Genomic DNA, 13120 nt, shown 5'->3' on the forward strand with positions numbered 1-13120 from the left:
ACCCACAAAATGAATACTTAATTCATATTTCTTTACCTTACCAGGAGAGTCACATTGAATTTGAGATTTTAAGGGAACCATGACGGACTACAATAAAACACTTTGTTACGGACACAAAACCCAAAAGGAACCATTAAGTACAAAGAACTCGTATATCAACAGATATATTCAAAAAGAGTCTGTTTTGTAACTATGCTCATTTAAAAAAAGAAAATCTACCTGCAATTCTTTTATTTTTAATGAAGTAGCATGACATCATTTCATTCCACCCTTGACGCAGGTCTGTTGAGATATACTGAGGATGCTAACCACGTAAACATCTTAGGATGCTCTTTCTGTCAAACATCTCGCCTTAATACGAAGTTAATCAAGTGTGTGTGTTTGAACCCTCAGGGTGTGTCCAAAGAGAGAGGGGTATACTGATGAGTCACAGCAGCTCTTCAGTGCCAGCGCTCCACCTGCCAATCTCAGTCTGCTGGGCAACTTTGAGGTAAAACTAAAAAACACATTCAGTCTTTTCCATTTTTCTCGTTTGAGAATACTTTCACTAATGCCTATTTTCCTTCTCTAAATAATACAATTACAATTATGAAATAACATTTGAATCACTGTGTTTCCCTAGGAGTGTGTGCTGAACTACCGCCTGGAGCCTTTAGGGTTGGTGGAGGGTTTCACAGCCGAGGTCGGGGCCAGCGGGTCCTTCTGCCCCAGTCACCTGACCGTACCTGTGGAGGTGTCGTTCTACAGTGTATCCGATGACAACGCTCCCTCACCCTATATGGTGAGGTTATCTTCTCCCAGTTTTATTCTAGCCTGTCCTACTGAGCCTTGAACTGAACGCTGTAGCTGAAACTGTCCTTACTAAGAGCTGTGAAAATGTAACAATAAGTCCATTGACACAAAACCATCTTAGGCTTTGGTAAACGCTGATAGGCATTTTCTGACATTTGCAGAGCTGTCCTTAGAGTGTGTGAGCTCTAGTGTGTACTTCCTTTTGTATACCTGTTGTGACAGTGGTTGTCATGTGTTTTCACAGGGTGTTATAAACCTGGAGACCCTGGGGAAACGGGGCTATCGTGTACCTCCATCAGGAACCATTCAAGTGGTGAGAAAACCTCTAGGTTATGTCAAACCACAAATGTAGAAATATTTCAAAATGTATGTCTCGAAAATATCTGCATCGTGGTGAACACATGGCTCAGAACAAAGAGAAAATGACATCAAGTAACAGAAGAACAGGGAGACCCCTGCTGGTTATGGAGGGAAATTAATCATCTAACAACAGCATGTTTTTGTTAAATGATGGTGCTTATACTTTTGAATTAAGGGGTGTCGTTCTATATTTAACGGTAATAAGATTGAAGTTTTATGTATCTTTCACAGCATGTCAGTTTCAGGTCTCAATCCTCACATTGTCTCTGGTTTTACCTTCCAGACCTTATTCAATCCCAACAAGACAGTGGTGAAGATGTTTGTTGTGACGTACGACCTACGAGCCATGCCAGCTGGACACCAGACCTTCCTGCGCCAGAGGACCTTCTCTGTTCCCGTCCGCCGCGACACAAACAATCAGAGCAGCAGGAAGCCCCTCGGTCAGGGACGCACCTTGCGCTACCTCGTTCATCTGAGGTAAGCTGGCTGCAGGGAAGCACGGTTAGAAACTAATTGCGATTATTTTGACTGAGATTGTAACTGCGATGTGATAAGCAATATAAGAGGGAAGGGCTTTTTTTAAAAACATTATTCACATTTAATTGAAAAAATATTAAAATAATGACATTTCTATTTTTTTTAAGTGGATTTAGACAACGTTTTTTTTTAACAATAACATTCCTGGACTTCTCTTCAACACCATAATACGTATGTCAGGACGATATTTTCCAATGTGTTTAATTAAATCTGCACAGCTGTTTTTTAGTTGTTTTGGTAAAAATATTTTGTGTAAATATGTCTCTTAATTTGCTATGTGATATTTTGTGCTTTTTGCAATTGGGATATTGTCCATATTGTGATTTCGAGAACATTTTTTTTAATTACACACCCTTAGTTGGCTCTCATTTCCTCTGTATCCCTCAGTAAAACTGGGACATAATGAATAGTGGTAATGTTTCTTTTTCCTCATCATCCTCTCCATCTTTCCTCTCCAATCCCGACCAGGTTCCAGAGTTCCAAGTCTGGGAAGATCTACCTCCATAGGGACATCCGTCTGCTGTTTTCCAGGAAGTCCATGGAGGTGGACAGTGGAGCAGCCTACGAGCTCCAGTCCTCCACAGAGTCCCCGATGGACCCACCTTTCTCCCCCCGCTGCTGAGGCCGGACACCCTCCCTCCTCCGGCGACCACCGAAGTTTTCAATCACACCTTGATGCCAGCGATAGACTCTTCCGCAGCCCATGGCTAGACAAACGTCTCTAAAAGAGAAGCAATTTCAGGACTGCATTCAACAAGACTCACTTGGTATGTGCCCTAAATCTCGAGTTTCCTCCCTTCTGTCACCCAGAACTGACAAGGGGGGAGGGGCTAAGAGTCTGGGGACTCGTCAGACATTGTTGAGACATTTGGTCAAAGGTTACGGTTATAGAGTGTTTTCAGATCCTGTTTCCCTGTTTAAGAAGGCCTTACCAGAAATGATAGGTCATTCTTTTCCCAGCTGTTGTGTGTATCCCCTCCAGCGTCTGGCAGGAGAGTAGAGACCAGTGATCGTCTACAGAAGACACTTGAATTACTTCACTCTGTTTACTCAAATCAAAATGTTAATTGGACCTGACATGATGAAAAAATTCTCAATCATAATTAATTTGTTCCAAATGCAATACAAGGCCCTTTAATATTTAGTTTTGTATCCTTGATGATTATATGGAACTGAAATTGAACTCTGCTTTGACCCTGTGATTCCTGAGCTCGCAGCAAAAGGAGTAAATATGGAGGAGTAAGCGGGTGGCGAATTGTGGTGCAACGCCATCCCCTCGTCCAAAAAAAACGAAACGCCATGGACCAGTGAATATGTTGAACAAGCAATCATCAAGATTCAACTGAAAGCATCACAGTTGAACATCAGAAGTGCACTGTGGATTTTTTTCCCCTCATTATAACTGGAAATAAGAACAGAAAATAGTAATATTCTAATACTTTTGTACTGTTACAGAACCACTTTATTGGAAGTGTTGCAATAGAAAGAGTAACCTTAGTTTAGTGTTTACACATTCACTCTCAGTTTACTTACCATCAAATTATTTAATATTTAAATTAATATTTCAGTTACTACTTGTGACGTCTGTCATGCTAAGATGATGTAGTGCAAACTGTTTATCATAGTCTGTATTTTTGACATTAATATTCAAATCTGAAAAAAATATATCTATATATCTTCTAAAGCAATCTTTGAAGCTGTCTCTTGTTGTTATTTTCCCCCAATGTGTCTCCCCCCCCCTACATCTCCACACTCACACACTGTCACACACTGACTATGAAAAGAGGAAAACACACATGATTTTAGATGCTCTTTTTTTTATATCGTATATAGCAACCTCTAGACTTGTACATTTATGTAAAAAACTAAAGCATGACACAGAAACGGACTGGTTTATCTACAGGTGGTTTTTTTTCAATTAGAAAGCACGGGTTACGGCATTGTGTTAAGGTTTGCTATTAAAATGTACACAAGAGGTAGGTAGACAAAAACTAAAGCAACCCATCTCACCAAAATGTACACAAAATCCCATGTTTATAGTTGAGATAGTTGACAAATCATAGGACTAAAAGATGAAATGCCATGTTTGTCCAAGATATTACACCAAAGTGTGAGGAGAAAACACTTCTATTAGACAAAGCTGCATTACCACAACTATTTTTATTATATCCAGAGGAATTAATATCCTCTATGTAGCACATCTCTGACACATTCCCTCTTTATTCAGGGAGGGGCTGTCAGAATGACTTCACACACTCATAAGACCACAGAAAGCAATCTAACAGCTGACTATAAGTGAGCTCTGCTGTTCGATTGGCACCCAAAGCTGCAAATTACAGTAGGTGGTGGTCAATTATTATAGTGTGCTCTGGCACTTAAATGCACCTGATCAGCCTCAAACTGAGGGTCTTTCGTTGACCTGAAAGTGATTGCTTAATTCCACTGTAAGTAGTACATTATAGGAAGAGCAACCACATATACATACATTTTAAAAGTACAGCCATTTTAATTTGACCTATGACACCCATTTATAGACAACCGTAAATGCTAATTATATTCATCTTGCTCTATCACACAACTTTTGGACAAAATGCCATAAAATGCATTTCTTATATTCCTTGTTTTTATAGATATCAAATGTCGATATGGCTATTAGGCAATTGTAAAGCCTAGATTTTACTAAATCTTTCGAGTTTGCACCTCTCCTACACAATCTATGCTTTGTTCGGTTGTATATACTCAAGCAATTAGCTACGAAAGCCCTTAAAACAGTAGTTCATTTACAACAGTTAAGTGAAGAAAAAACGATTGGTGTGGGAAAACACACAATCATAATCTGCACTGTTTCTTCAATGCAGTATTTATTTCCAGATTTGAGGATTAAATCTGGATTTGTGTAACAGCACAGGGGACAAACAGCTGACGATGTGTGTTATGCAATGTCAATCTGATCCCAGCACTGTGGTGTGCACGCCGGGAGTGCCCAAACGTGGCCGCGCATGGTGTCTCCGCATGTGTGACGTAGTATTTTTTTGCGGGAGTGCGCTTGCCAGACAGGACTCGTATGGAAAGTCAGAGCAGAGGATTTGGTGATCACTTGTTCAACTAGTGTGTGTGTGAGATCACTATAAGACAGACATGTCGGGGGATAACGAAGAAGCACAGACGGTCGAGGAGACATCGGTGGAAGAGAAGGTAATAGGCTGCTTGTTAGCATTTTAGCACCGCTGACTTTGTTGCAGCTAACGCTTTAGCTTTTTCACCTCCGCGCTCGTTAGTGTTGACATTTTCCCCGAGGCCAGCTACTAAGCCCTGTGTAGACTAGTTAATTTTATCTGTCAAACATGATAACAACATTTAGTTAGCCTGTTGTTTTGGCTGCTTATACGTGGAGTGTTTCGGATGGTTAGTGTGAATGTCAGCGGTACCGTTAGCTAATGCTAGCAGATCGCTATTCGCCAGGCTAACTGTCCTGACATTCACACTGAAAATTGGTAGCTCAGATGCTAACGTTAGCCTAGCTAAAGACTTGCTGTCTTCAAGATTCAAGGGTGTTATAGTCATATGCACAATAGTACCAGTGTAGTTATGGCAAAGAAAATCGTCCCAGGCTCTCTCAACAATGCAATACAAATGTATAAAAGACGTAAACTATAAAACAGTAAAATATAGTACAAGAGAATGTCTCAAGTGAGCAATGTGCAGGTAAATGCTTAAGAAGTGAACTATAAGATGAGCTAAAACCACAATGAAATATTGTAAAGTGGAATAAATACTGGTTATTGTATATAATAGATATGTTAAATGCAAACAGATTAAGCCTAGTTGCAGTAACCTTATCTTCTATTCCGCTTTATATACTGAGTTCATGGCACTGCTAGCTTGCTACCTAGCTAATCTTCCCAGCTGTCAACGAACAGCAAACTGAGTGTTATTTTGCTGCAGATTTAGCGGTTCATCCCAACCGGGGGTCCAACCCACTCAGTCCTGTTAGATCTACAGTGTCTACTCTGCACAGGTGGAAGAAGTATTCAGATTAATTGCTTAAGTAACAGTAGCATTACTGCAGTGTACAAATAAATTCAAAATGATACTTAGGTAAAAAAGTGTTATCTTAAAAATATACTTTAAGTACCAAAAGAAAAAGTAAACACCATATATATACATATACATTATTGTACTTAACTAATATCTAAAAAGGCTTAATTTTTATTGAATGAATGCATTTGGTAAAAGTGGGCTTCATTTCAGATACTCTATTTACTGTTGTTTTTACTGAGTAGCTTAACTTATAATAAATGATAATGTATTAGTTTTTATTAAACATTAGTATTTTTTCCAATATGAGCAAAGTAACAAACTGTCGTGTAATGTAGTGAAGTAAAGTTTTGCCTACAAAAGTAGTTGAGTAAAAGTGTAAGTAGCATAATGCAAAAATACTGAAGTAAAGTACAAGTACCTGAATTATTTGGGGTCAATGTACTTAGTTACATTCCACCACTGCTACTTTGTAAGGCTGCTGGCGAGAATGCACTTGCCATTCTGGCTCTTATCCCGAAATGTATAAATGAATGTTTATTTACATTAGTAGTCAAAGGTCTTAACATGGAGAGTGAGATTATGTCTGAACCGCCGGGCTCTCAGCTGACACAAGTTCAGTGGGAGCCTGGAGGTACTCAGTGAATGTACTCTCTTGTTGTGCTGCACGTGTGCTTTTTTATTCATAGCAAAGCTTTACACTCATAATTTAATGCATATTGCTTCTGCTTGTTACCAGGATGTCCAGGACAAGGTGATCAGTCCTGAGAAGTCAGAGGAGGCTAAGCTGAAGTCCAGATACCCAAATTTGGGAAATAAACCCGGTGGATCTGACTTGCTTCGTAAGCGCCTCCAGAAGGGGGTGAGTTATAGCTGGTGTTTCTCTGCAACACATTCAGAGTTCAGTTACTGTAGGCACAGTCTCTTCACATACTGTCATTTCTTTCTTAGTCTCATTGTATTTATCACACAGTTGCCAGTTTTCTCATACCTAAACTTATGCTGTTGGACAAATTGATATGAACTCGAGGTTCCCTTTCTAGCGTTTTTCAGAGGATACTATATGCATCAATAATATAACAATTAAAAATATATATATCTAAGAACCTGGATAATCTAATCTGCTGTGTTTGGGATATTTTGGTCGCAAACCGCTTATAAAAACGTGAAAAATTTGAGGACACAAATAAAAGTAAACCGTCTTATATGGCAGACACAACACCAAAACAAGATGCACATATAATGAGGAGAGAACAAGAGAAAAGAACACATTTGGTGTTGGCTTTCTCTAGCTTGTTGGGCTGGACAGGAAGAGGCCATTTTTGGCCTTTGTTTTCTTTGTTAAATGTTGCACACTGAAGATACAATTATATATACAAAGCATATTGTCTTCCTCTTTCTTGGATCAAACTGTAACATTTGTTATCTTGTGTCTCTACAGCAAAAGTACTTTGACTCTGGCGACTACAACATGGCTAAAGCCAAGATCAAGAACAAGCAGTTGCCGACAGCTGCTCCAGAGAAGACGGAGATCACAGGGGACCACATCCCCACCCCCCAGGACCTGCCCCAGAGGAAACCCTCTCTTGTGGCCAGTAAACTGGCAGGCTGATGCACACACAGCCCCTGCAGCACCTCCCAGCCCTAACCCTCTCCACTCCAGTCTCAGAGCTGTAACATTTACCTTTCCCAGCCCTCCCACTACCTGACCCCTGCCTCTGCACCCTCCCCACCCAACAGACCCACACCAAGCACCCAACGAACTGGATATCTGAAATCTTGTTTATTTTTATGTCCTTCCCACCTGAATTTGCCTCCTCTCCTTGTTGTTCTCCCCTTGATTATCCTCTAAACTTCTGTCATTATCTTTTTACTTTTCCATGTTGCTTTTTATTTCCTCTCAACTTCAATGTCAGATACACTGCAAAACTGGACATCTAAATGTGAGTGTGAAAAGTGAAGTGTGACACCTCTGAGGATGATACCACGCTATTTACTGGCTGAAGAGGGGGTCGAGCAGAGGAAGTTGCGCCCTTTATGGTTTGAGGGCTTTAGCATGGTCTTCAGGATCCCTCTGTTTGGAAGTGTGTGTATATAAATATATATATATATTTTCTTTGGTTTGGCACAGAGGCAGATGTCGGCCGTTAAGATCATTTTACATCGGATTTGTATTATTCACTATATGTCCTTATTCTTCATTATGCTTGTGATTTACTGAAAGTAGTAATCTTGAGGCCAAGCTCAGTTTTGTTAACACTTTGATTGTGAACCATGGGAGGAATGTACATTTCCCCTCTGTGGGACGAATAAAGGTATTCTGATTCTGAGGAAGCTGTACGAAAGGACCGCAGAGCGACGGCCGGAGTGTTATATGGAACTGCATGTGTGCGCAGGGCTCCCAACGGCGAAACGCACTGACCTCCATTTTTGTTTCATTAAGGTGCACTGAACCCAGACAGGAAAAGCTCAGGTGCAGCATACAAGCACCGGGTGGCATGTTAATGATGCTATAAACACATCTTGAAAATTTGGAGAGGAGACACTGCTTCAGGTTGAACTGCAATGGTGAAAATGTGCACAGTTTTTATGAGGTGCCATCCATTTCAGCGTCGAATGAAGACGGTTTTTCCTCAGGTCAAAGTTTCTGTTTACAAGTTGTCATATTTGGGAAACTATCATTCTAGAAGACAAGTTTATGGGACCTAAAAGCAACATTTCTGTCAGTAGGGACCAGTCTTTGGGTCCTGTTTGCTGTGCGAGCTAAATCTACCATAAACAAATGTACTGGGGGCAGCTCAAGGCATTAGGAACAAATATTGAAATTAAAAGTGTTCAGATTTGAAAAAAACGACTTCTATATACATAAGTCAAAGGAGTGTTATATTGTAAAATGTCCCTGGAACTGTTCAGTGCTTTTCCAGGGTCCTTACTGACTGGATGAAGTTTACCTGTGATGAGGTGAATCAAAGCTAGCACAACATCCGTCTGAGCTGTGCATGTGTATGGCTGCCCTGCTGTCACTTTGTGCCATTTTGTTTTGTAAATAAAATAGTTTTGCACAAATTTAATTTCTGGGTGTGTCTTTTGTGTTTACTTTCTTATGTTAAGGATGGGTTCTATGTTTATGATGCTTTACATTTTCTAGTCAATGTGTATTTGAACACAAATGGTTTTAAATATACAATTGTATACATTTAATAATGGATTTTTTATTTACCAAAATTAATTTGGATAAGGAAAGCAGTACCTGTTGTTCTTCACATGTTTTCAGATAAACGTAAGAACCAATGTTCCAGCTACTGCAGCTAAAAACCTTTCTTTGTTAAACATTTTTAGATAATTGGCTCTTTTGCTTAATCTTTTTCTAAAACATTACTGAGTGAAAGATGTAACTCAATTAATACATCTGGCAGACAACTTCCGCTTATACTGCTATCCCAGTGTATACTGTACACATATTGATTAAAATTGAGAAAAACATTCATGTTTTTAGGATATAATGATTATATTCTTAATAAAATTGAAATAATAAAGGTTGTGCAGAGTTTCCCACCAAGATATTATTCCCAAAGAACTAAATGTGGTCCTCGGGGAGAAGACAATTAAATGTGTCACAAATAGATGGTTAAAACCTGAACCTTCATAATACAATTTCTGGATTTTAAAAATGGTTGGGGATGGAACAAATCAAATTATGCTATGTGGCTTCAACTATTAAGGTTAGTCCTACTTTTTCCTACAAATTATATGGAGTTTGCAGATCTATCTATCCATCTATCTATCTATCTATCTGTCTGTCTGTCTGTCTGTCTGTCTGTCTGTCTGTCTGTCTGTCTGTCTGTCTGTCTGTCTGTCTGTCTGTCTGTCTGTCTGTCTATCTATCTATCTATCTATCTATCTATGTATCTGTCTATCTATCTATCTATCTATCTATCTATCTATCTATCTATCTATCTATCTATCTATCTATCTATCTATCTATCTATCTATCTGTCTGTCTATCTATCTATCTGTCTATCTATCTGTCTGTCTGTCTGTCTGTCTGTCTGTCTATCTATCTATCTATCTATCTATCTATCTATCTATCTATCTATCTATCTATCTATCTATCTATCTATCTATCTATCTATCTATCTATCTATCTATCTCTCTATCTATCTATCTATCTATCTATCTATCTATCTATCTATCTATCTATCTATCTATCTATCTATCTATCTATCTATCTATCTATCTATCTATCTATCTATCTATCTCTCTATCTATCTATCTTTTTTTGTTTGTGTATTTCCCTCATGCATCCACCAGGGGGCGCAGTTCTCCACGCGGCCGCAGCCCTCTGCTTTTGGCTGAATCATTTCATCCTGATCGTACCCAGAATGCAAAGTGAGACACCGAAACCTCAGCAGCCCTGAACGCTTTGCAGGTTATCATGGTGATAACACACACATCTTCCCTGGCCTGAGCCCCTGCTGCAGCAACAAAGGATTTGTATTGCTTCATGAAAACACACACCGAGTCCCATGCAGTGCGGATCCCCGCCGCCGGAGTGTTAGCCCAGATTGGAGGAAGGACATAGCGTGTGACCGCCATGGCAGCGTCGGAGCTGTACACAAAGGTAAAACAAGTGGATTTAAATGTAAATATCTGGGCTGTAAATTAATATCGTAGCAGCTGGTGTGGCGTTCAAATGTCCAGGTCGAGTAATAACATGCTGGCAGTTTCAATTTCGAAACAAATGTCCTTTTTTGTTTAAACATGAGGTTTGCTTTGTGGTTTTAAATGAATGAAAAGGATGTTGAAACCATATAAAACACGTTGGTGTGACATGCAGTTAGCTCAAGGTGTTAGGTGTTTGTGGTTTTTATATACATGTCAGTTCAGCGGTGAAATGGGTGCAGCTGACGCGACAACAGATGCGGTGTTTGTGTACCCATAGGTGTCCCCTTTTTTCCAATATCATCTTCCAATTGAGCTTTTATAGTATTGTTTTTGGTCATTTGTCACCTCATGTGTCACCTTAATAAGATATCCCTTTCTCCTGGGTCTTAATTTTGCACATCATCCCCTACTGGAGGTTAGGATGATGCAAAGGCGGTGCCTGCCATCATGGAGGCTATGTTTTTTACGCTTTTAAACAATATCATTCGCCTCTATTTAAACCATATGCATCCAAATAGCGTAGTGTAAGTGCTTCTAACCACATATGGTAATATCCCAGGGGTAGGACCAGCTTTTACTTTGCCTGGTTCTGCAGGCTGGGTACCGCTGAGATGCTGCGCTGCATCCGGATCTTTTTAGCATCCTTTAGCATCCTGCATGTTTAGACTAGCTGAGGCCCTGCAGCCCGACTGTAGCTTTACAGATGCTCACTGTAGAGAATATGACACTGCTGCTGCTGAGGAGGACTCACAAGGTCACAAGTGCTGCTGTTGCTCTAGTGGAAATGTAAAAACCATTACAGGAAAGTGTGCATGTTTGTGAGAGAAACAGATGAGTCACCCATCCCCCCCTACTTTGACAGCTGGTGTTTTTTCAGCTTGAATAAGGTTGTGGTGGTGAAGAGACGTGACGGTGTGTTTGTGATGATAAGGGTTGCTATCTGAATTTATTTTTAAACAAACCACAGTGTAGGTTATTTTATTTGCCATTTGAACCCCTTCACTTTGGATTGCATCTCTTATGTCGATATGTTTTCCCCTCCTCTGTTGTTATGACAAGCTTTGACAAATGGTCAGAGATGGTGTTTGAACCCAATGACATAGATTTGAACCCAGGGTCAGCAACTGGATTCTGTTTGCCGATCCCGACCCCTGTTCATTAATAAACGAGGCAAACATGAAGGCATCTTCTGAAATGATTTGTTAGGCCTACTCTCTTTATTAGTCTACATAAAATTGCCGACAACAACACGTCTTTAAAATAGCAAAACAAACGCTCCCGGTTTTCAGTCGGTTTCATCTTCGTGGTATTTACATTTGGTCAGTTTCTTAATCATCTCAGTAAGTAAATTAAACATTGTATTGTTTGTTGTTTGTTGACAAATATATGTTTTACTATTTTCTATCTGTTACAGACCAAACAATTATTTGATTTATTGATAAATGTATTGGTGCAGTACACAAGTAACTTTGTCTATATGATGGGCAGTCACAGGGCAGCTGTGCTTTTTTCTAAAGTACACCTTCAGTTTCCCGAAAAAGGCCTTTTAATATTTAGTATTCAGTATGATGTCAGAGTGCTTCATACATTCAAGACAAATGCCAGCGTGAAGAGAGGTGAGTCGGAGGTGAAGGCAGATTTGTAGGTTACAGAAGGACGAAGATACAGTTGTAAACATTAATCTGCTATAAGAAATCAGAACTTCTTTCCAGATTTATGTCTGTTTGGTCTGTGTGAACCAAATTAAGTTAGAAACAAACAACTTTAGAGCTGGTGAATGAGAATGCTTTCACTATTTTCCAGCAGAAATGTATGTCCTGGGTCTGTTTAAATAGCACCTTGGTAAGAAATTTCCCCCAGCCATCAACAATTTTGGCAGAGGCTGCTCAATTAATGTCCTCTGCCAGCAGGATTTGGCCTGTAGCCATCCAATCGGTCTGTTTTATTCCATAAAAACCTTGTTGGGTGTAAATAATTTTAATTGCAAAGGGGTAGGGAAACTGTGGATGCTGTGTCGATGTGGCTGGGAAACACAACCTTATGTCTTGCTTTGAATGGTCCGGTCTGTTTCAGGAGTCAGCCTCTGATGTCAGACCACTCTCTGTGATTTACTTTTCCAACATTGGGGTGGGAAACACTCTGCCCTTTGTGCGCATGAGTCAGACTTAAAGAAGCTTATTGAGTGGGTCTGAGCTGCTTGGTTAACAGTCACATACACACACACAAATGCATACACAGTATCAGATTCTGCTCTAATCTACGTTTGGCTTCTGTCTGACCTGACTGCCAGCGTAAAGAGAGGTGAGGCGGAGGTGAAGGCAGATTTGTAGGTTAGAGAAGGACGAAGATACAGTTGTAAACATTAATCTGCTATAAGAAATCAGAATTTCTTTCCAGATTTATGTCTGTTTGGTCTGTGTGAGCCAAATTAAGTTAAAAATAAACAACTTTAGAGCTGGTGAATGTGAATGAGACTGTGCCTTCAGGTAGTGATGGAAATGAGACTTGCTCAATTAGATGACTCAGAGATGGAAAGGCTTTTTAATGCCCCATCTACAGCATTTACAAAAAGAAACATCATGCTTTAAAGGAGCTTTTGTCTACCACAAGTGCATTTATTTTTATTTTTAGAATTACTAGACTTAGCATCGATTCATGAACCTAAAACCATATCAGGTTATGAATATGTTTCCCTCTGCAGATTTACTTTTTCACAGCAAGCTTACAC

General features: G+C 39.7%; 3 protein-coding genes across 4 annotated transcripts in view; all 3 read left to right on the top strand.

Annotated features, from left to right (window-relative positions):
- atosa (atos homolog A) overlaps window positions 1-3377 on the top strand; it is a 28247-nt gene extending 24870 nt beyond the window's left edge. For both annotated transcript variants that reach the window (XM_063881650.1, XM_063881649.1), the window contains 5 exons: window positions 394-490; window positions 623-781; window positions 1037-1105; window positions 1436-1629; window positions 2158-3377. In XM_063881650.1, the coding sequence (XP_063737720.1) occupies window positions 394-490; window positions 623-781; window positions 1037-1105; window positions 1436-1629; window positions 2158-2311 (673 nt within the window). In that variant the 3' untranslated portion in view covers window positions 2312-3377. The remainder of the gene's footprint in view (window positions 1-393; window positions 491-622; window positions 782-1036; window positions 1106-1435; window positions 1630-2157) is intronic.
- A 1289-nt stretch (window positions 3378-4666) lies between these two features.
- Window positions 4667-8798, top strand: arpp19a (cAMP-regulated phosphoprotein 19a). Its single transcript, XM_063882329.1, has 3 exons — window positions 4667-4884; window positions 6467-6589; window positions 7169-8798. Exons 1-3 carry the CDS (start codon window positions 4828-4830, stop codon window positions 7337-7339), a joined length of 351 nt encoding a protein of 116 aa, XP_063738399.1. The 5' UTR covers window positions 4667-4827; the 3' UTR covers window positions 7340-8798.
- Window positions 8799-10124: 1326 nt separating this feature from the next.
- The window catches only part of myo5aa (myosin VAa), a 57042-nt gene continuing 54046 nt past the window's right edge, over window positions 10125-13120 (top strand). Inside the window, 1 exon segment of the mRNA XM_063881847.1 lies at window positions 10125-10348. Within this exon segment, the coding sequence (XP_063737917.1) occupies window positions 10322-10348 (27 nt within the window). The 5' untranslated portion in view covers window positions 10125-10321.

This window comes from Eleginops maclovinus, chromosome 4 (assembly GCF_036324505.1).
Source record: "Eleginops maclovinus isolate JMC-PN-2008 ecotype Puerto Natales chromosome 4, JC_Emac_rtc_rv5, whole genome shotgun sequence".
In the NCBI taxonomy this organism is placed as follows: Eukaryota; Metazoa; Chordata; class Actinopteri; order Perciformes; family Eleginopidae; genus Eleginops; species Eleginops maclovinus.